The 23,683-nt window shown below is 43.7% G+C and overlaps 2 protein-coding genes across 3 annotated transcripts in view; both read left to right on the forward strand.

Annotated features, from left to right (window-relative positions):
* The first annotated feature begins 7,822 nt into the window (after window positions 1-7,822).
* chchd1 (coiled-coil-helix-coiled-coil-helix domain containing 1) lies at window positions 7,823-13,039 on the forward strand. The gene is made up of 3 exons (XM_080215666.1): window positions 7,823-7,978; window positions 9,002-9,120; window positions 12,502-13,039. Exons 1-3 carry the CDS (start codon window positions 7,840-7,842, stop codon window positions 12,613-12,615), a joined length of 372 nt encoding a protein of 123 aa, XP_080071792.1. The 5' UTR covers window positions 7,823-7,839; the 3' UTR covers window positions 12,616-13,039.
* Window positions 13,040-22,431: 9,392 nt separating this feature from the next.
* The window catches only part of LOC145360498 (neurotrypsin), a 39,578-nt gene continuing 38,326 nt past the window's right edge, over window positions 22,432-23,683 (forward strand). Inside the window, exons 1-2 of one of the 2 annotated variants that reach the window (XM_080215747.1) lie at window positions 22,432-22,760; window positions 23,073-23,112. In XM_080215747.1, the coding sequence (XP_080071873.1) occupies window positions 22,704-22,760; window positions 23,073-23,112 (97 nt within the window). In that variant the 5' untranslated portion in view covers window positions 22,432-22,703. The other variant, XM_080215748.1, reaches the window with a different exon arrangement.

Raw genomic sequence — 23,683 nt, forward strand, 5'->3', positions numbered from 1 at the left:
GAACAGACACAAGGGGCTGAATGGCCTATTTATTATGTTCTTACGCACAATGGAGGTCAATACTCTCCATTTGTGTATCATAGCAACAAGTAAAACTTGGCTCTCAATACCAATGACTCACCCTTCTCACAATAAATAGTTTTCAAAGCATTAATTCTTTAATATCTTATAACAGGCCAATTGCCAAACATTGGGGTAATGTTAGATCCTGTCTGATATTCTCATCAGTTATCCTGATCGCTGCCTGAGTCACACACCAAAAGTATTCATTTTGAGTTTTTCTAAAGATCTGTTTACCACTAATAAAAGCGCTCTGAAGTTGGATAATGGTGTGTTAGAGGGACAATACACAGACTCCACCCTTCCTGCATAGAAAGGCTTTTAACAGGAATGGTTCTAGGGTGAAACATGGGAACATGGAAACAAGAGGCGGCCATTCAGCCCCTCAAGATTGTTCCACCGCTCAGTTATATCACAACTGATCAACTCTATTTACTGCCTCGGTTCTGTTATCTTTAATAATCTTGACACTAGAATCAGGAAAGGCCTGGGTAGAGTGGAAGTTTCCATTAGTCAGAGAGACTAGGCCCTGAGGGCACAGCCTCAGGGTAAAGGGGTGACCCTATAGAACCAAGATGAGGATCTAATGTCCTTCAGGGAAGATAATATGCCGCCCTTACCTGGTCTGGCCTATAAGTGACTCCAGGACCACAGCTGACTCCCAACTACCTTCCAAAGGCAACTAGGGATGGGCAATAAATGCTGGCCCAACCAGTGATGCCCATATCCTGCGAATGAATAAAAAAAAGGAGGAATTTCTTCAGCCAGAGGGTGGTGAATCTGTGAAATTCATTGCCACAGAAGGCTGTGGGGGCCAGGTCATTCAGGGCATTTAAGACAGAGATGGATAGTTCTTGAATGGTAAGGGGATCAAAGATTTTGGGGAAAAGATGGGAGAATGGGGGTTGAGAAACTTATCAGCCATGATCGAATGGCAGAACAAATTCGATGGGCGAACAGATTAATTAAGCTCCTCTGTCTTATGGTCTCAACAAAAAAAATCGATCAGTCTCAGTTTTGATGTTTTCTGACGAGATTAGGAATAGGCCATTCAGCCCCTCTAGCCTGCTCCATCTTTCAATAAAATCATGGCTGACTTGAATAAGGATTTAACTCCACTTTCCTGCCTTTCCTCCCTCTCCCTCTTGATGTCCCATCCTCAGCAGCCTTTGGGAGAGAGTGTTCCAGATTTCTACAACATTTTGTCTAAGGTGTTCTTCCTGACATCACCCCCCAGTGACACAGCTCCAATCTTTAGGTTGTGGAGTCTGGCCTCAGAGGAAATGGTTTCATTCTCTAATCATCCTCACAATTCTTTAATCATCTTATGTACCTCAAATAGATTAGCCCTTCATCTTCTATAGGGCTGGTCTATGGAACTTGTCCTGATAGATAAACGTCAGAAACACATTTTGAAAAATGCAAGGTGATACATTTTGACAGATCAAACTAGGGCAGGATTTACTCAGTTAATGGTAGAGCACTGGGGAGAGTTACAGAACAAAGAGATCTGGAGATACAGGTTCATAGCTCATTGAAAGTGGAGTCATAGGTGGACAGAGTGGTGAAGAAGGCATTTGGCGTGCTTTGTTTCACTGGTCAGAACATTGAGTTGGGACGTCTTGTTGAAGTTGTACAAGACAGTGCTAAGGCCACACTTGAAATGCTGTGTAGAGTTCTGGTCACCTTATTATAGAAAAATATTATTAAACCAGAAAGAGTGCAGAAAAGATTTACTAGATGCTACCGGGATTTGATGGTTTGAGTTATAAGGAGAGGTTTGATTGATTGGGGCATTTTTCTCTGGAGCGTAGGAGGCTGAGGAGCGATCTTATAGAGGTCTATAAAATAATGAGGGGCATAGATCAGCTAGATAGTCAATATCTTTTCTCAAAGGTAGGGGAGTCTAAAACTAGAGGGCATAGGTTTAAGGTGAGAGGAGAAATATACAAAAGTGTCCAGAGGGACAACTGTTTCACAAAGAGGGTAGTGAGTGTCTGGAACAAGCTGCCAGAGACAGATGTGGAGGTGGGTACAGTTTTGTCTTTTAAATAGCAGTTAGACAGTTATATGGGTAAGATGGGTCTGGAGGAGTATGAACCAAATGTAGGCAATTGGGACTAGCTTAGCGGGTGACATGGACAAATTGGGCTGAAGGGCCTGTTTCCAAGCTGTAGACCTCTATGACTCTATGAAATTGGCAAGTATGAGTGAATGAGGGAGAAAGGAGGGAGCAACAATAATTGTGGAGGGACCATATAAAAGGGTTTTTGAAAGCAATGTAATGATTGTTATCTTTTGAATTCAGTTTCACAAATTGCCAGAGTGAGATGGTGGACTCCCATGATCTCAGGGTGGCTGATCCAGGGGCATCCGTTGTGTAAAACCATAGACTGAAAACAACTCACTGAGTGGGCAAGGAGGTATTGCTACCTAGTTTGCAACAACAACGACAACTTGTATTTATGCAGCACCTTCAATACAGTAAAATGTCTCAATGTGCTTCACAGGAATAATCTCAAACAGGGGAGGCATTGGCCTAGTGGTATTATTGTTAGACTATCAATCCAGAAACTCAGCTAATGTCCTGGAGTCCCAGGTTCAAATCCTACCACGGCAGATAGTAGAATTTGAATTCAATAAAAAAAATCTGGAATTAAAAATGTATCGATAATCATGAAACCATTGTTGGATAACCCCATCTGGTTCACTAATGCCCTTTAGCGGGAAAAATCTGTCGTCCTTATCTGGTCTGGCCTACATGTGACTCCAGGGCCACAACAATGTGGTTGACTCTCAACTGCCCTTGGGCAACTAGGGATGGGCAATAAATGCTGGCCAACCAGAGACACCCATGTCCCACCAATAAATGAAAAAAAAGACTTTGACACAGAGGAGATAGTGGGGCTAGCTAGAGGAGGCTAGTACAATTATATTGTTTAAAAGACATTTAGACAGGTACATGGATAGGAAAGATTTCGAGGGATATGGGCCAAACGCAGGCAAATGGGACTAGTTCAGTTTAGGAAACCTATTTGATGCGATTTATTATTGTCACATGTATCAGTATACAGTGAAAGTATTGTTTCTTGTGTGCTATACAGACAAAGCATACCATTCATAGAGAAGGAAAGGAGAGAGTGCAGAATGTAGTGTTACAGTCATAACTAGGGTGCAGCAAAAGATCAACCTAATGCGAGGTAAGTCCATTCAAAAGCCTGATGGCAGCAGGGAAGAAGCTGTTCTTGTGTCGGTTGACACGTGACCTCAGGCTTTTGTATCTTTTTCCCGAAGGAAGAAGGTAGAAGAGAGAATGCATGGGGTCCTTAATTATGTTGGCTGCTTTGCCGAGGCAGTGGGAAGTGTAGACAGAGTCAATGGATGGGAGGCTGGTTTGCGTGATGGATTGGACTACATTCACAGCCTTTTGTAGTTCCTTACAGTCTTGGGCAGAGCAGGAGCCCATACCATGTTGTGATACAACCAGAAAGAAGGCTTCTGTAAAAGTTGGTGACATGCCAAATTTCCTTAGTCTTCTGAGAAAGCAGAGGCATTGGTGGGCTTTCTTAAGTATAGTGTCAGCATGAGGGGGCCAGGACAGTTTGTTGGTGATCTGGGCACTTGCAGACTCCACACAGACAATGACCCAAGCTGGGAATCGAACCCGGGTTCCTAGCCCTGTGAGGCAGCAGTGCTAACCACTGTGCCACCGTACCGCCCATGACTTTGAAAGCCTTTTGTTAACCAGGCTAACTAGGGACAGAGTTTAAAAATGAGAGGTCTGACATTGAAGACTGCGATGAGATGAATTTTTTTCTTTCAGAGGGTCATTAGTGTGCGGAATTCTCTCTCCAGAGATCAGTGAAGGCTGAGTTGTTGAATACATTCAAAGCTGTTAGATTTTCCATCACCCAGGGAGACATAGGTTATGGGGGGGTCAACAGGGAGGTGGAGTTGAGGCCACGTAACCAGATTAGCCATGATCTTATTGAGTGGCTGAATGGGCTCGAGGGGCCAAATGGCCTACTCCTGGCCCTAATTCTCATAAACTTATGTTCTTGTGGAACTCAACATTGTTCCAACTCCATTTTGAAACAAAAACCTGCATTGACGTAGTGCCTTCAATGCGGGGAAGTGTTCATTTTCATTCACCAGTATGAGGTTGTAGTGTTGCGAGGTACTTCCCATGCAAGGCACACATCGCTCCAGACATGTCCTTGAGTTATGACGGAGAAAATGAGCTTGTCAACTTACCTGCCAGAGTTATAATTGAGTACGAACACATTCACCAGAAGTCAAGTAGTAATTCATTCTTTATTTTCACTGCCAAGGATTACTGGATCTCCTGCTCTTACTCTAAGTGAAACCATTAATAATTAACAGGAGTTTGAACATGTCAGAATACAAATTGAATTAAAGCTTCATGCTGACATATGTGTCTGGTATCTTCCACATTCATCCTGGTTGGTATAATTAGCTAATGCTAGTCAGGTAGAATCCGCAATTCATACTCAGTAACAGGCTGTCATAGCTTTAGGGATGTTTTTTGTGGGAAGCAGATTTGAAAAGAAATGCAACAAGTCTCCAGCCAGAAATGACAAGTTATGAGTTGAATCTTACAGCTGTATTTTTTGATTTTTGTTTTGGTTGCCAAGGTGCGGGATTTCACTGTTGGAGAACAGAATTCATCCCTATTCTGTGCTGCATGTGTCAACTCCGAGCAAGGTACCTTTATATTTAATTTCAGGCAATAACAGTGACGTTGCGTCCTGAAATGTTTCCAAGAGGTGCCGAGGAAAATGAACAACTCAGAGAATGGCATTGAGTCATTGAGGGCGGCACAGTGGCACAGTGGTTGGCACTGCTGCCTCACAGTGCCAGGGACCCGGATTTGATTCCCAGCTTGAGCTGAGGCCATTCAGCCCATCGAGCCTGCACTGACTCTCTGACAGAGCACCTTACCTAGGCCCACCCAGCATCGTACAATGCTGTTTAAAATACTTATTATTTAATGACTTCCACGACCTGTGTAGATTGTTCAAAAGCACTTTACAAAAGTACTTTTGAAGCGTAGTCACTTGTCATGCAGGGATTGAATTCAATAGCAAGGAATGAACGAATCAAGGGAACAGAATATAAAGCAATTGATTAAGAAGGGCTTTCCACAGGAAGTGTAAAATACAAAGCAAACTTTGCATTGATTAAAAAGGGCTAAGTTGGAACAAAGAACAGTACAGCACAGGAACAGGCCCTTCGGTCCTCCAAGCCTGCACTGATCATGTGTTCCTAACTAGGCCATCCGTTTGTATCCCTCTATTCCCAGTCTGCTCATGTGGCTATCTAGATGCGTCTTAAATGATCCTAGTGCGTCTGCCTCAATCATCTTGCTTGGTAGTGCATTCCAGACCTACACCACCCTCTGTGTAAAAAATGTCCCCCACGTATCTGTATTGAATCATGCCCCCCCTTACCTTGAACTTGTGACTCCTTGTGTTTATCAAGGGGCTGACCTCAGACGGTTACAGTTAATCTACATTGTGTGATATTGGTTTGTTGTTTTACAGTTTATTATTATGACATTGTAACGCATCCAGTTTGTAATTCATTATTGTGAAATTATGATGTATTTTGGTTTGTAATTGGATGAATTGTTTTGAATAAAAAGATTAAGAAGGCTTTCAGTGGGGGAGTGCTAATTATTCTCCTGGCTGAAGAACATCCATTCAAAACATCAGCAAAAGCCAGTAATGTTCACATCCCATAAAAGAATTAAAAAAAGGTCATGAACGGTGCTATTTCATGCAAATCTTTGCATCATGGTGGCACAGTGGTTACCACTGCTATCTCACAGCGCCACGGACCTGGGTTCCATTCCCAGCTTGGGTCACTGGCTGTGTGGAGTTTGCACATTCTCCCCAGGTCTGCGTGGGTTTCCTCCCGTTTCCTCCCACACTCCAAAGATGTATGGGTTAGGTTGCTTGATGTGGGTATGCCGGCGTTGGACTGGCGTAAACACAGTAAAAAGTCTGACAACACCAGGTTTTAGTCCAACCTATTTATTTGATAATATACTCACAAGCTTTCGAGGGACACCCTCTTCGTCAGGTGAATGGAGAGTTCTGGCCTCAGACAGAGCATATAAAGCACAGACAGTTTACAGATTACTGATTAGAATGCGAATCTTTACACCTAACCTGCTGTTCAAGACCTGAAGTGGCTGATAATGTGAGTGGAAGGAGCACTGATCACAGTTTAAAGAGATGTGTATTGTCTCCAGACAGTACAGTAAGTGAGGTTTTGCAAACCCAGGCAAGTCACGGGGGTTACAGATAGTGCGACATGAACCCAAGATCCCTGTTGAGACCGTCCTCATGTGTGCGGAACTTGGCTATCAGTCTCTGTTCAGCGACTCTGCGCTGTCGTGTGTCATGAAGGCCGCCTTGGAGAATGCTTACCCGAAGGTCAGAGGCTGAATGCCCGTGACCACTGAAGTGTTTGCCAACAGGAAGGGAACAGACTTGCCTGGTGACTGTCGAGCGATGTTCATTCATCCGTTGTCGTAGCGTCTGCATGGTCTCCCCAATGTACCATGCTTCGGGACATCCTTTCTTGCAACGTATCAGGTAGACAACGTTGGCCGAGTTGCAAGAGTATTTACCATGTGCCTGGTGGACGGTATTCTCACGTGTGATGATGGTATCCATGTCGATGATCCGGCATGTCTTGCAGAGGTTGCTGTGGCAGGGTTGTGTGGTATTGTGGTCACTGTTCTCCTGAAGGCTGGGTAGTTTGCTGCGAACAATGGTCTGTTTGAGGTTGTGTGGTTGTCTGAAAGCAAGAAGTGGGGGTGTGGGGATAGCCCTGGCGAGATGTTTGTCTTCATCAATGATATGTTGAAGACTCCGGAGAAGATGTCGTAGCTTCTCCGTTCCGGGGAAGTACTGGACGATGAAGGGTACTCTGTCCACTGTGTCCTGTGTTTGCCTTCTGAGGAGATTGGTGCGGTTTTTCGCTGTGGCGCATCGGAACTGCCGATCTATGAGTCGAGCACCATATCCTGTTCTTATGAGGGCATCTTTCAGGGTCTGGAGGTGTCTGTCACGATCCTCCTCATCTGAGCAAATCCTGTGTATACGGAGGGCTTGTCCATAGGGAATAGCTTCTTTAACATGTTTAGGGTGGAAACTGGAGAAGTGGAGCATTGTTCCTTCCACTCACATTATCAGCATCATTCAGGTCTTGAACAGCAGGTTAGGTGTAAAGATTCGCATTCTAATCAGTAATCTCTAAACTGTCTGTGCTTTATATGCTCTGTCTGAGGCCAGAACTCTCCATTCACCTGACGAAGAGGGTGTCCCTCGAAAGCTTGTGAGTATATTATCAAATAAATAGGTTGGACTAAAACCTGGTGTTGTCAGGCTTTTTACTTAGGTTGCTTGGCCATGCTAAATTGCCCCATAGTGTCCCAGGATATGTAGGTTAGAGGGATTAGCAGGATAAATGTGTGGGATTGTGGCTTGGGAGTAGGATTGTTGTCAGAGCTGACTCAATGGCCTGAATGGCCTCCTTCTGCACTGTAGGGATTCTATGATCACATGTCCTTGCAGCCTGAACTTGATAGAACTAGGTCTTTGCAACGGTGGTATTTACGACGAGCGCACCTGCTTTACGGCAGGAGGTCAGCGTCCGCCCGGCGCTGGTGCCTTTCCGGCAGTGAGGCAGCGCACAGGCGCAGGGGGGCTTATAGAGGGGTGCGCATGCGCAGTGGAGCTGGCGGCAATGGCGGCGGCGGGGGGAATGAGTGTCCAGGCTCGGGTGGCCCGGCTGCTCAACCGGCAGCACGGGAAGCCGGTGCTGAGGCCTAACAAGCCGCTGGTGCTGGCCGACAGGGTGGCGAACAGGAAGAGCCGGCTAGCAGGTGTGAGCAACCGCCCCCCCCCCCTCTCCGGGGTCTGCGAGGTCAGGCCATTCAGCCCAAGAGCGCCATACTAGCCCCATTCCCTTCAACTACAACCCAACTCTAGCCTTCCTCCCTCCTTCCTGGGGATCTGGTTGTTCAGGGTGTGGCTAACATACTCTCTCCTTCCTCTAAAATTAGAAAGTCTTCTGAACACTCATTTGTAAAAAAATACATAATCCAGTTCAATCCCCCCCCCCCCCCCCTGACAAAAACACCCAGGAGCAGTACTGAGGGAGTGCCACACTGTTGGAGATGCCCTCTTTCCTTTGTGACATTAACCTGGACCCTGCCCGCGCTCACAGGTGGAGAATGTAAAAGATCCCACAACCACAGCCCACTGTGGTTCAGACCATCGAGTCTGAGGCCCTATCCCTGTAACCCCATGTATTTTCCCTGCTAGTCCCCCAACCTTAATAGTGGTCAAGAATCCAAGAGAGAAGGGAATAGAGCTTTGCGATGATAGATTTAAATGTGGAAGTCTGATGAGCTGAGGCTTGAATGTGGCCTAAATGCTGGGTTGGACCGAATGGCCTGTTTCTGTGGCGCGTATCTTCTAACACTGTTTTCAGATTAGTGTGGGACCAGTGTCCCAGGGCTAATGTTAATCTCTTGACTGAATTCAGTTTTAAATCAAACGGACAAATTACCAAGGGTTTTTTTGCCATTTATGGGATCTTGCCATGCATGATTTTCTATCTCGCACATTCACTCAGCTGTAAAGCACTTTGGGGCCACTTGAGATCTCTCTAAATGCAAACTCTTTCTTCCTATCTCTGGCAGTCTTCCATTGCTTCTGCAATCGAAATTTTGAACTTGATGTGATCTTCTGATCTGTTGTGTTTTTATTTTTATGTTCTCAAGCTGAGACTGGCCTATGGCTTGTCAGGCCTGCGTTTCTCCACTTAAAATCGGCAGAATCTCATCTACTTGTATATATTTTTATTTTACCAATAATCTTACTAATGTTTTACTGATTGACAGAGGCCACGTGTATCACGGAGATGTCGGTAATGATGGCTTGCTGGAAGCAAAACGACTTCAGTGAGGCAGCCTGTGCCCAAGAGATCCAAGCATTCTATACGTGCACAGCTAAAGCTGAGGTAAACAACCGTTTTGTTCATGGGATGTGTGCGTTGCTGACAGGACCCTTATTTGTTGCTCTCCCAACGGCCAGCATTTGTTGCTTGTCCTGAATTGCCCTTGAACTGAGTGGCTTGCTGGGCTATTTCAGAGGGCAGTTAAGGGTTAGCCACATTGCTGTGAATCTGGAGTCTTATATATAGGCCAGACCAGGTAATGATGGCAGATTTCCTTCCTGAAAGAACATTAGTGAACAAGATGGCTTTTTTAAAAATTTTTTTTAAGTTTATTTATTAGTGTCACATGTAGCCTTACATTAACATTGTAATGAAGTGACTGTGAAAATCCCCTAGTTGCCATACTCTGGCGCCTGTTCAGGTACACAGAGGGAGAATTTAGCATGGCTAATGCACCTAACCTACATGTCTTTCGGACCGTGGGAGGAAACCAGAGCACCCGGAGAAAACCCATGCAGACACAGGGAGACTATGCAAACTCCACAGAGACAATGACCCAAGCCGAAAATCAAATCTGGATCCCTGGTGCAATGAGGCAGCAGTGCAAACCACTGTGCTGCGTTTTTGTGAGAATCGATGATAGCTTTGATGCTGACCATTACTGAGATTGGTTATCAATTCCAGATTTTGTCTTAATCTAGAACTTTGTTCTTTGTTCTTAGAACGTAGAACAATACAGCACAGTACAGGCCCTTCAGCCCTCATCTTGTGCCAAGTTATGTCCAAACCCAAGATCAAGCTATCCCACTCCCTAAATTGTACTCACCTCTATTACTACCTCTGGCAGCTCGTTCCAGACACTCACCGCCCTCTGTGTGAAAAAATTGCCTCTCTAGATCCTTTTGCGTCTCTGTCCTCCCACATTAATCTGTCGCATTTAAATTCCACCAGCTGCTGTGGTGGGATTTGAACCTGTGAACCCAGGGGTGGCACAGTGGTTAGCACTGCTGCCTCACAGCACCAGGGACCCAGGTTCACTTCTGGCTTCAGATGACTGTGTGGAGTTTGCACCTTCTCCTGCGTCTGCGTCCACACTACAAAGGTGTCCAGGTAAGGTGGATTGGCTTTGCTAAATTGTCTCTTAGTATCAGGGGGTATAGCAGGGTAAATCCATGGGGTTATGGAGATGGAGCGTGGGCGTAATTGTTGACAGTGTAGGCTCAATGGGCCAAATGGCAGCCTGCTGCACTGTAGGGATTCTATTCTGATCCTCTGATTAGCCTAGGCCACTAGATTAGAAATAAATACTTATGTTGCCGAGTGAAATGTGTAATTAAAAGAAAAGTGTGACGAATGAGTGCGTAATAGTGCCGTATAACATATTAGAAAATTTAACAGGGACATACACAGAATTTTATCTACCTAATGTCCAGTGACATTACCACTGTGCACCATCACCTTCTAATATCCTGGAGCTGTAGATAATGTTGTTGTATTTAACGGAAAGGCAAAGTAACTATCATTTCCAATTATAAGAATGTTGATGGGAAAGTTGGTTGTGGGGGAGGTGGAGAGAGATTCAAACAGTCTGGATTTCCTTCAGTCTCCAGATGTCTGACTTTTTTGGGCAGGGAAAGGTTGACGTAAGGTGAAATGAGTGAGAGATGTAATCGGAGCACTAAAATGTGAGAGAAACAGATTGAGAATGAGTGGGGAGAAGGAGGAACACCAATTACGTGCCAAAGATTTTCTTGTGCTTTGCGTGGGATTTTGGGAAGTGTAGATGCCTGGGCTTTAGAGTGAGGTTGAGTGTGTGAGGGTAGCCTGTGTGGGGGGGAAAGAAAGGTTCAAATGAGACATCACAAACAATGAATACATTTAACATGCAACAAAGCACAGTGTGTCTTCTACTTGGTCAGCTCTGCAAATTATGTAAATATGCTATCTCACTGATATTAGCATGGTAATTTTAACATGTTCTTAGCCTTCAAAGAACTTTTTGAAGAAATTGGAGAATCTTGTTCAAGATAACAGATTGAGAGGATAGTAACTACACAGCTCACCCTTTCTCCAGTTGTTATGGATTTAACATCAGTCAACAACACTGCATTTCATCTTTTTGGATATATTGGGTGGTCTGCTCATGCAGTCACAGAGGTTTATAGAATGGCAACAGGCCCTTTGGTCCAACTTGTCCATGCCGCCCTTTATTTTACCGTTAAATTAGTCCCAAGTGCTTGCGTTTGGTCCATATCCCTCTGTACCCATCTTATCCATGTAACTATCCAAATGCTTTTTAAAAGACAAAATTGTACTCGCCTCTACTACTATCTCTGGCAGCTCGTCCCATGCACTCACCACCCCTTATGTGAAAAAATTGCCCCTCTGGACCCTTTTGTATCTCTCTCCTCTCGCATTAAACCAATGCCCTCTAGTTTTAGACTCCCCTACCTTTGGAAAAAACTGTTGACTATCTGACTGATCTATGCCCCTCATTATTTTGTAGACCTCTATAAAAAAACCTCTGTCATAGATTTGATTTATGTATTTGTTTGGGATTTTGCGAGAATTTCTGTTTCTGAAGGGCATTGGCATTCATGGGATGCTTGTGACCGTTGACTAGATTTTTTTTATTCGTTGGTGGGACATGGGTGTTGCTGGTTGGACCAGCATTTGCCCGTCCCTAGTTGCCCAAGGGCAGTTGAGAGTAAATCACATTCCTGCGGCTCTGGAGACACGTGTAGGCCAGACCAGATAAGGACAGCAGATTTCCTTCCCTAAAGGACGTTAGTGAACCAGACGGGTTTTTCCGGCAATGATTTCATGGTCATCGGTTGATTCTTAATTCCAGATATTTTTTATTGAATTCAAATTCCACCATCTGCCATGGCGGGATTCAACCCTGGGTCGTTAGCTGGGTTTCTGGATTAATAGTCTAAAGGTAACACCACTAGGCCATTGCCTCCCCATTGATGACAATGTGCTGCTGCTGCTGCTGCTAAGGCCATACTCACCGTCTCAGGTACTCTCCGTGGCATTCCTTTCACAAGCAAAACCCAGGTCTCTGGAGCTGTGAAGCAGCAGTGCCAACCACTGTGCTACTGTGCTGCCCCGTCTTGCAGTGTGGAACAATCCCAGATCCAGGACCACATACTGGGGGACACACTAAAGCTTGAGGAAACCACCACAAAGGCACAGAGGGGAAAGACCACTATTGTAAGGCCCTTCCATCATAGTATACTGAGGAATTGGAAACAGAATATAGTAAATCTGGGCTGTAATTGGAAACATACTGTTGAAAGCAACTGATGTTGTTTCCATTTTATTGAAAGCCAGCTTTGAGCTGTCATGTTCTGTTCTTCTATAAATGTTACAAACAAGGTGTATTTTCTAGAAACTAAATGTAGTTATCCCAATGTCTGAACTGGAATTTCTACCTTGCAGGCTGAACGGAAAGCAAGAGCAAGTTTGGACAATGTGAGACAAACCAATGCTTTGACTCCCAAACAAGCTACAAAGTTACTCCAGCGATACCCTAACAAAAAGCAAGTGACATAAACTCCTGTTCTGAAGCATGCTTAAGAATTATTCGGATTCAAAAGACTGCTGGCTACTTCTTCTGTCTGTCTGGAGGCCTTGTTGCTGGTGGATGTGACTGCTCTGCGAATTTTGTGACTGCGATGTCCGTCAATGACAGCAGAAATCTCATAGAGCCAAGGAAACGGCTGCAGCTATGGTACTCAAGGATTCAAGACAATGGCCAGGATTCTCTGGCCTCGTTTGTACTCACTGCCAGCGAGAATGGAGAATTTGGTGCTCAGCAGGACTGGAGAATCCCAGATACAGGCGAGGCTGGAGAATTCCAGCCAGCATGTCCCACTGAATAAAAAATGCTGGTGATTTGTTATATTTTGTGTAACACGTGTCAAAAATACTTCATCTGGAAATTATGTTGAATTTTTAATTTATCTTTGCCATTGTCTATCTTTTGTGGGTGGTGTTGCATTCTATTCTTCCTCCTTAGGTCTACCATGCCACATAGAATTTCCATTTGTGAAGATCCCACGCCAAGTCTCTGATCTGTGCCTTTCACTAGATGTGAGGAGTTGCACCACTGCAACTGGACTGATTCTGTTTCCTTGTCTCTGGTATACTGCCCCCCAGTCCACCACTTCAATGGTGGCAGTGTCTGAAGTCATTGGAGGTAGATTTTCCAGCTCAAAACCATCTTGCACCCCTCCAATAGACAGTATCTGTGGTGGATGCGGCCAGCTGTGCTTCCAACCAAGGTCATCCAGCACAGTCAAAATGGCTCACTCCTTCTCTCACTTCTGGGGAGGTCGGTCAGGCAGACAAACCGATCAGTTTGTACATGAAAGCACATGCTTGGGGAGTCATACATTGTTTTTTAAATTGTTTGCAAATAGTCAAGCCACAGTGCTTACCCTTGCTGCCTCACATTGCCAGGGACCCAGATTCGATTCCTGGTTTGGGTGACTGTGCAGAGTCTGCACCTTCTCCCCGCATCTTCCTCCCATAGTCCGAAAGATATGCTGGTTAGGTGCTAAATTCTGCCTTTGTACCCAAACAGGAGTGTGGTGACTAGGGCATTTTCACAATAACTTCATTACATTGTTAATGTGAACTGACTTGCGACACTAATAAATAAACTTAAAATATAAAGCCAGCCGTGAAGGTGACATTGAAATAATGCTTCCTGAAGTGTTATTCAATATTGTCAGAGAATTGTATAAAATCGTAGCAAACCCTCTGTAATCACAGGAGAAAGCATCTTATATTACTGTGCCCCAGTCGACTCTCTAAGAAATGAATTCCAATACTTACACCTCTGCTAATAAAGTGGCAGTGATTTTGTTACACAGTGGGGAAGTATTTTGTGCATGTTTTTGCAATAACATTACATTCTGGGGCCAGTTTCTGCTCACTGATGTAGCAGATTCTTAATTAATTTTTGTCTCGTTGAACAATGAGAAATTGTTTGACTCTGTAAAAATATTAGCGAGGGAGCCTCTCCTTCACTCCCCATTAGTATATAATTGTGTTTCTTGCGACATTCTTATTTCAAGTCGATGGTCCCATTAGGTGGGAGATGGTGAGCTGTTGGAGTTGGCGTTAACTTTTAACATGGGCATGGTTCATTGAGACCACACAAGTCAGAGCAGAAGTCTCTCTGGCCTTCCTTCAGTAACTGAACCCCAAACCATTGATAAAATGGCCAAATTATTATTAAACTACTTACTCAGCAACAACCTGTTAGCTTGCACTCAGTTTGAGTTCTGCCAGGGTCACTCAGCTCCTGACCTCTGTCCAAACATAGACAAAAGAATTGAATTTAAGAAGTGAGGTGAAAGCGGCTGTCCTTGACATGAAGGTAGTATTTGGACTGAGTGTGGCATCAAGGAGCTCTAGCAAAACTGAAGTCAATGGGGATCAGGGGAAAATTTCTACTGGTTGGAATCATACCTGGCAAAAAGGAAGTTGTGGTTGGAAGTCAATCCTCTCAGTCCCAGGACATCACTGCAAGAGTTCCCCACGCTAGTGTCCTAGGCCCAACCATCTTCAGTTGCTTCATCAATAATCAGAGGTGGGGATGTCTGCTGATGGTTGTACAGTGTTCAGCACCATTCACAACTCCTCAAATACTGAAGCAGTCTGTGTCCTTATGCAGCCAGGCCTGGACAATATCCAGACTTGGGCTGACAAGTGGCAAATGGCATTCATGCCACACAAGTGCCAGGCAATGACCATCTCCAACAAGAGAGAATCAAACCAGCTCCCTTGACATTCAATGGCATTTACATCACTGAGCCCCCCACTATCAACATCTTGAGATAGCCATTGACCAGACTCTGAACTGGACCAGCCATGTAAATACCATGGCTGCAACAGCAAGTCAGAGGCTGGAATTTGGCACACATTAACTCATCTATTGAATCTGCAATGCATGTCCATCACGTGACTTGTGTTTAAATCTCACGATGGGCAACTGGTGGAATTGAAACTAAATTTGAATTGAAAGCTAGTGTCAGTAATTACCTTCTGAAATGGTCTATCAAGCCAGTCAGTTCAGGATTAATAAATGCTAGTCTAGTTAGTGATGCCCACATGCCATGAAAAAAATGACTCAATTAAAGTACCTGTCCTTGGTTCCTACAAGCAGTATTGTGTGTTATGGACATGGAGTAGTGGAGTATAATCCCTGTAGGAAGAGGCAGTATCATAAATCAGACTGATTGAAGAAAAGAGGTGTTATCATCCTATCATTGCACTATGCAGGTCTTGGGATACTGGCAAGGTCCGTAACTATTTTCCATCACTGCAGAAGATGCGTCTTCCTGAACCTTTTGGGTGGTACAGCGGTTAGCGCTGCTGCCTCACAGTGCCAGGGACCTGAGTTCGATTTCTGCCTTGGGTCACTATCTGTGTGGCGTTTGCACATTTTACCCATGTCCATGTGGATTTCCTCCAGATGCTCCGGATTCCTCCCACGGTCCAAAGGTGTGTGGGTTAGGTGGATTGGCCATGCTAAATTGCCCCTTAGTGTCAGGGGGACTAGCTAGGATAAATGCACAGGGTTATGGGGATAGGGCCTGGGTGGGATTGTGGTTGGTGTTGGCTCGATGGGTCAAATGGCCTCCTTTTGCACTGTAGGATTCTATGATTCTACAAACGAGTTCCTGCATTCCTGTTGTGTACGGACTTCAAGGATTTGGACCCAGCATTAATGGGGGGAAAAGGAAAGTTTTACACTAATGGGGAAACAACAGCATAATGGTATTGTCACTGGACCAGTTAGTAATTATGAGACCCAAGTAATGCTCTGGAGACCTGGGTTCAAATCCTACCACAGCAGATGGTAAAATTTGAATTCAATAGAAACCTGGAGTTGAAAAATGTCTAATGATAACCATGAAACCATTGTCATAAAACCCCATCTGGTTCACCAATGTCCCTTAGAGAGAGAAACCTGCCTCCCTCTCTGTTCTGGGATACATATGACTCCAGGTCCATAACAACATAGTTGACTCTCAACTATCGAGAGTTTCAAGTTTTTACGTGCCCAGATCACCAACAACCTGTCCCCATGCTGATTAAGAATTCCCACCAACTATGGTTAAGAAAGTCCATCAACACTTCTACTTTCTCAGAAGACTAAGGAAATTTGGCATGTCAGCTACGAGTCTCATTAACTTTTACAGATGCACCACAGAAAGCATTCCTTCTATTTGTATCACAGCTTGTATGGCTCCTGCTCTGCCCAAGACTGCAAGAAACTACAAAAGGTCATGAATGTAGCCCAATCCATCATGCAAATCAGCCTCCCATCCATTGACACTGTCTACACTTTCCACTGTCTCAGCAAAGTAGCCAGCATAATTAAGGACCGCACGCACCCCGGTCATTCTCTCTTCCATTGGGAAAAAGTTACAAAAGTCTGAGGGAACGTACCAACCAACTCAAGAACAGCTTCTTCCCTGCTGCCATCAGACTTTTGAATGGACGAATTTCGCATTAAGTTGATCTTTCCCTATACCCTAGCTGTGATTGCAACACTACATTCCGTACTCTCTCTTTTCCTTCTCTATGAATGGTATGCTTTGTTTGTACAGTGTGCTAAGAAACAATACTTTCACTATATGTTAATACAAGTGACAATAATAAATCCAATCAAATCATGTCCACGGACAACTAGGAATGGACAATAATGTTGGCTAACTAGCAATGCCTATGTCCCATGAATGATAAAAATAATTACCCAAAACATAAAAACAGCGATAAAACATTGGAAAGCCCTCTGAGTACCCGCACAGGAAACTGGAAACTTTACACCCATTAACAGCCTTTAACAAGCCATTAACAGCCTTTCCCCTAGTTTCTATGGCTGTGACTCATCTTTCATTCCCTCCCCCTGCAATATAAACATCTCCCGCTTTCTGCAGCTTTAAGCTTTGACAAAGGGTCATCTGGGGACTTGAAATATCAGCTCTTTTCTCTCCTTACCGATGCTGCCAGACCTGCTGAGATTTTCCAGCATTTTTTCTTTTGGTTTCAGATTCCAGCATCTGCAGTAATTTGCTTTTATTGAGAAAGTCTTCTGAAATGGCCTTGCAAGCTACTCAGTTCAAGGGCAATTAGGGATGGACAACAAATGTTGATCCAGCCAGTGATGCCCTCATTTTATGAATGAATTTAAAAAATGAATAACTTTTTGAAGTCATAATATACGGCAGTTATTATGGACTCAGGGAAACTCCCAAAGTCTATGATGACAAAGAGTAGGTAATGTGTTTTGGCCAGGACACCAGGAAAATCTCTCCTGCTCGTCCTCAAAAGTGTCTCAAAACAGGATCTTCTACATTCAGTTGGGTGTACAGCTGGAGCTTCAGTGTAACATCTTGTCCAAAAGATGGCACACTGGACAGTGCAGCGTTCCACCAGTACCATGCAGCATGGTCAGCCTTGACTGTTGGCCTGGAGTGGAACTTGAGCCCAGAGATTCAGAGGCAACTGTGAAGTGCAAGAGACCCTTAGACATGGAGACATGCACTCTTAAATGTTGCTTAAAAGCATTTCAGAAATTTCTCCGCTGTTTACTCAATATTTTACTGCCTTGTTAATATTTATCTGAGCCAGACATGACTCAGTGGGTAGCACTCTTGTTTCTTTGTCAGATGCCTGTGAGTTTATACTTGAATTAGCTGGGCTAAGGAATATTTTATATGCACAAAGCCATATATGGTGGTGAATTATTCAGGAGTACATGACTTTATCCCATCCAGTTTCCTGTGCGAGTGACTCTAGCGATGAAATTAGGGGACGTAATTAGCACTGCGGAAAGAAAATCAGGATGTTTGGTGAGAATCTGTGCTGTGTGTAGGGAGGAGGGTGGAAAACATCCACTCGGGTCCAGCTGAAGTCTGTTCAACAGGATGGACCTCCAGTGACCATCTGAAACCTTGGAGTGTCCTGAATTTTATTTAATTATTATCTTAAAGATCGGTCTCATAGTTTAGATTGAAGGCTCGAAGATTGTCTTAACTTCCTTGTGACCTGCAATGAATCCAACCAGCCTTAGGATAAATTCTGAAGTGTCGGCTAGGGAAACTCAACTTTTGCAGTCCTTTTTTTCTGTCATACAGTTGTTAACAGTTTTCTTAGTTTATTTATTACTGTCATAAGTAGGCTTAGCAGTTGAAGGAGTTGCAGCAAAGCACCCTGCCACAGCAGCAATTTCTCACCTCAAGAGGTTAAAGTTTTAAGTTTATTCAGTATTGTCACAAGTAGGCTCACATTAACACTGCAATGAAGTTACCGTGAAAATCCCCTAGTCACTACACTCCAGCGACTGTTCAGGTACACTGAGGGAGAATTTAAGCATGGCCACTGCACCTTTCAGACTGTGGGAGGAAACCGGAGCACCCAGAGGAAACCCACACCGACACGGGGAGAACGTGAAAACTCCGCACAGTCAGTGACCCAAGCTGGGAATCGAACTCAGGTCCCTAGTGCTGTGAGGCAGCATTGCTAACTGCTATGCCACTGTGCCACCCAGTTAGAAGAGGGTGATTAACTATCAATCTTGAAATTTTTATAAGATTTTGATAGACTCGATAAAGAGAGAGATTGTTCCCACTAATCTGAAAAATTATAGCTCATGGAATGAAAGGGACACTAACAATGTGGATATAAAATTGGCTGAGTTATAGGAAACAGGGAATAATGGTCACGGGATACTTTTGAGGCCAGGAGGAAGGCTTGTGTTGGAGTTTCCCAGCAGTCAGTATTGGGACCCTTGCTTTTCCTGATTAATAATCAAGACCTTGGCACGTAGGGGACAGTTGCAAAGTTTGCAGATGACATAAAACATGAAAACTTTGTAAGTATTGTGAGAGAGACAGCGTAGAACTTCAAAAGGACACAGGCAAGTTGGTGGAGTGGGCAGATAGTGGCAGATGAAATTCAATGCAGAGATGTGTGAGGTGATGCATGTTAGTGGGAAGAACATGGAGGGCCAACATAACATAAGGAGTGCAGTTCTTAAAGAGGTGCAGGAGCAGCGGGACCTGGGTGAATGTGTGTATCGATCATTGTAGGTAGCAGGACAGGGAGAGAGAGCAGTTAATGAAGCATACTGCATCCTAGGCTTTCTTATAGGGGTGTGGAGTACAAGAGCAAGGAGGTTATGCTGAACTTGCTAGTTAGACCTCAGCTGGAATACTGTGTACAGTTGTGGGTACTACACTATAGGAAGAATGTGAAAGCATTGGAGAGAGAGCGCAGAAGAGATTTACAAGAATGGTTCCAGGGATGAGAAAATTCAGGAATGAGGATAGGCTGGAGAGGTTGGAACTGTTCTCCTTGGAGAGAAGAGAGGAGATTTGATAGAGATGTTCAAAATCATGAGGGGGCTGGACAGATTAGTTAGAGAGAAACTGTTCCCACTCGCAAAAGGATTGAGAATGAGAGGGCGCAGATTTAAAATGATTTGCAAAAGAAGCAAATGTGATGTGAGAAAAATGTTTTTTCACAGAGCGAGTTGTTGGGGCCTGGAATGCAGTGCCTGGAAGTGTGGTGGAGGAAGATTCAATTGAGGCATTCATGAGGGTGTTAGATAATTATTTGAACAGAAACAATGTGCAAGGGTGTGGGCGAAAGACAAGGGAATGGCACCAAGTCATGATGCTCATTTGGAGAGCCGGTACAGACATGATGGGCCAAATGGCCTCCTTCTGCGCTGTAACAATTCTGTGATTCTGTTAAGAGAAACAACAGGCCCAGGGGCCAATGATGTAAAACATCCAGCAAGAAGCCAATAACAATAAAATACTGCAGATGCTGGAAATCTGAAAAAAACACACAGAAACTTCTGGAAAAACTCAGCAGGTCCGGCAGCATCTGGAGAGAGAGAGACAGAGCTAATCTTTCAAGACAAATTGCTCCCTCAAATCGAAGGAGGGGAGAAATGTAATGGGTTTTATGTCATTTGAAATGGGGAGGAAGAACAAAGGGGAATACCTGAAATATGGTAGAAGGCGGGAAAGATTAAGTGACAAAGACATCATGGTACAAAAGGCAAAGGGAGCGGCAACGGTTGCAGTAAAGAGACAAAGCATTTGTCCAGAGTGAGTGTAAAGGTCAGAATAATGAACAGCTCGGTCCCAAAGCAAAAACAGAAGAAATTGAGGAGGGATTTCAGGAGAAACACCTTCACCCAGTGTATGGTGAAAATGTGGAACTCGCTGTCTTATGTTGAAGCGTATAATCGGGATTTAAGGGGAAGTTAGTTAGGGGAGAATAGCTGGTCCTGTTGGTTGTTAGGTGGGTGGCAGACTTAGACCTGTCCGGGACATTACCACCTAAGGATACAGATGAGAATCTGCCTTCATTCACCACTAGGTGTAGGCAGAGAATTGGAATTAGGGTAGTTTGGAGATTTGATTTGATTTATTATTGTCACATGTGTTGGTATGCAGTGAAAAGTATTGTTTCTTGCGTGTTTTACAGGTAAAGCACACCGTATGTAGAACACATAGGGGAGAAGGAAAGGAGAAGGAGCAGAATGTAGTGTTACTGTCAGACCTAGCATGTAGAAAAAGATCAGTTTAATATTTGATTTGATTTATTATTATCACATGTATTGGGATGCAGTGAAAAGTATTGTTTCTTGCGCACTATACAGACAAAGCATACCATTCATAGAGAAGGAAATGAGAGCGTGCAGAACGTAATGTTACAGTCACAGGATGTAGAAAAAGATCAATTTAATATTTGATTTGATTTATTGTTGTCACATATTGGAATGTAGTGAAAGGTATTGTTTCTTGCGCACTACACAGACAAAGCATACCATATGTAGAGCACATAGGGGAGAAAGAAAGAAGAGGATGCAGAATGTAATGTTACAGTCATAGCTAGAAAGATCTGAGGAAGAATGGGGAAGTGTGGGTGGTGTTAGGATGGGGAATGAACAGTACTGACTGGGCTGGGCTGAATGGCCTGGTCCTGTGTATTTAATCTTTGGGCTAGCAATAGCGTGAGTATTAGGCTGCCTCGCTTCCCCTTTAAACCCCGCCTGTGTAATCGAATATTAAGCTGATCTTTCTCTAAATCCTAGCTGTGACAGTAACATACATTCTGCACTCTCTCCTTTCCTTCTCCCCATGTACTCTATGAATGGTATGCTTTGTATAGCGCGCAAGGAACAAAACTTTTCACTTTACCCCAATACGTATGACAATAATAAATCAAATTAAATATTAAACTGATCTTTCTCTACAACCTTGCTGTGACAGTAACACTACATTCTGCACCTTCTGCTTTCCTTCTCCTCTACATACTCTGTGAACGGTATGCTTTGTCTGTAAAGCGTGCCAGAAACAAAACTTTTCACTACATCCCAATGCATGTGACAATAGTAAATCAAATCAAATATTAAACTGATCGTTCTCTACACCCTAGCTATGACTGTAACACAACATTCTACACTTTCTTTCATTTCTTTCTCTATGAACGGCATGCTTTGTCTGTAAAGCGCGCAAGAAACAATACCTTTCACTGTATCCCAATACATGTGACAATAATAAATCAAATATTAAACTGATCTTTCTCTACACCCTAGCTATGACTGTAACAATACATTCTGCTCTCTGTCCTTTCCTTCTCTATGAACAGTATGCTTTGTCTGTATAGTGCGCAAGAAACAATACTTCTCACTGTATCCCAATACATGTGACTAATAAATCAAATATTAAACTGATCTTTCTCTACACCCTAACTATGACTGTAACACTACATCCTGCTCTCTGTCTTTTCCTTCTCTATGAACAGTATGCTTTGTATTGCATGCAAGAAACAAAACTTTTCACTGTACCCCAATACATGTGACAATAATAAATCAAATCAAATATTAAACTGATCTTTCCCTACACCCTAACTATGACTGTAACACTACATCCTGCTCTCTGTCTTTTCCTTCTCTATGAACAGTATGCTTTGTATTGCATGCAAGAAACAAAACTTTTCACTGTACCCCAATACATGTGACAATAATAAATCAAATCAAATATTAAACTGATCTTTCCCTACACCCTAGCTATGACTGTAACACTACATTCTGCTCTCTCTCTCTCCTTTCCTTCTCCATGAACGGTATGCTTTGTCTGTGTAGCCCGCAAGAAACAATACTTTTTTGCATGGGAGGAGAGGACACTTGGTCAGAATTTCTGGAGTGAGATTAAGGTGAGAGTGGGTGGGGAGGAGGAACCTTTAATTTTTTTTGCCGATAATTAAGTGGTGCTGGAAAAGGGAGCAGGAAAATGGGGCTGAGATTAGCTGCAGTATGATGGAGTTTTGTTTTGTGCGCTGGGTCCCACCCATTCACTGACTACTCTCTCTCTCTCTCTCTTACACACACAACACACACACCATTTCATTCTACCGCAGCTCTGGCTCTGTGTGTGTGTGTGTGAACACGCAGTCATTTACCAGCTCTTGCAGAACCCCGAGACAGGTCCCTTTCCTCTCTGCAAAAGGTGGCAATCCCTTTCGAGGTCTGGAGAAGGCTGCTTCATCCCGATTCCAGCCACCTCAGCGTGAGGAAACCCTGACTAGGATGTAACTTCAGAATGGTATTGGTTTCTGTACTCTCCACAATCCTGTACTACTGTTCCCTGGTCGCCGAGGTAAGATTGCAACTGGATTAATCATTTCTGGGAATGGGATTAGATTTCACTTGTCCACATTTAAAAGGAGAGGTACGTTAGCACTTAATTACATTCTGTAATCTGCATCCCCTGATAAACCCTGTGTACTCTTTGCTTAACCTATTGCCTCCCCAGTTTATTTAGTCTGGTTTTAATCTTGGACCTAACCGTTTAGCGAGTGTGGAGTCGACATACTGCCGTTTTCAAACACCCCTGAGAGAGAGGCAGACAGTGCAGCAATTTGCAACTTGAGTTAATTCATATTTTTCGTTGATTTTTCTTTACTCCCAGCTTGCAGAGACCCATCAAGCAAAAGACACCCATCTATCAGGTAACATGTCTTAAGCCTATTCTCGCCAAACTCTTGCTAAGACATCTTTTATGCCTGATTATTAAGAAAAAAACTTGTATTTATATAGTGCCGATCTCGGGATGTCCAAAAGTGCTTTGCAGCCAGTTAAGTCCTGTTGGAGTCAATGTTGCAATGTTAGTATAAAACTTGATAGGAAATATGAACAGACATTTCTAAACCACAGTTCACCAGACTTTCCCAGGAAGAGAAAAGCCACATTGAAAATGGAGATTTGTTTAATTAATCTGCTATACATTTATTATTCAAAATAACACTGTTCAAATTCAAGGAAGGTTGAATGCCTGGTTGAGTGTTTAGTTTGGACATGCCAATTGGCAGCCTGGTTAACCTTTCCTGTCATTATCACAGAGCTGGCTGGAATGATAAATAGGGTTTTTTTTTGCAATTCAACATGTTCCTACATTACTTGGATCTTCCCACCAGCAAGGAGTGAAGCTGGGTTGCTGCAAGGGCGGTTACTCGCTGCGAGCAGTATTTTTATTTCTCCAAATAAAAGATCAAATAGCTTCAATGATGAAATGCTTCTAAT

The sequence above is a fragment of the Carcharhinus amblyrhynchos genome, chromosome 31 (assembly GCF_965287045.1).
Source record: "Carcharhinus amblyrhynchos chromosome 31, sCarAmb.v2.hapA, whole genome shotgun sequence".
In the NCBI taxonomy this organism is placed as follows: Eukaryota; Metazoa; Chordata; class Chondrichthyes; order Carcharhiniformes; family Carcharhinidae; genus Carcharhinus; species Carcharhinus amblyrhynchos.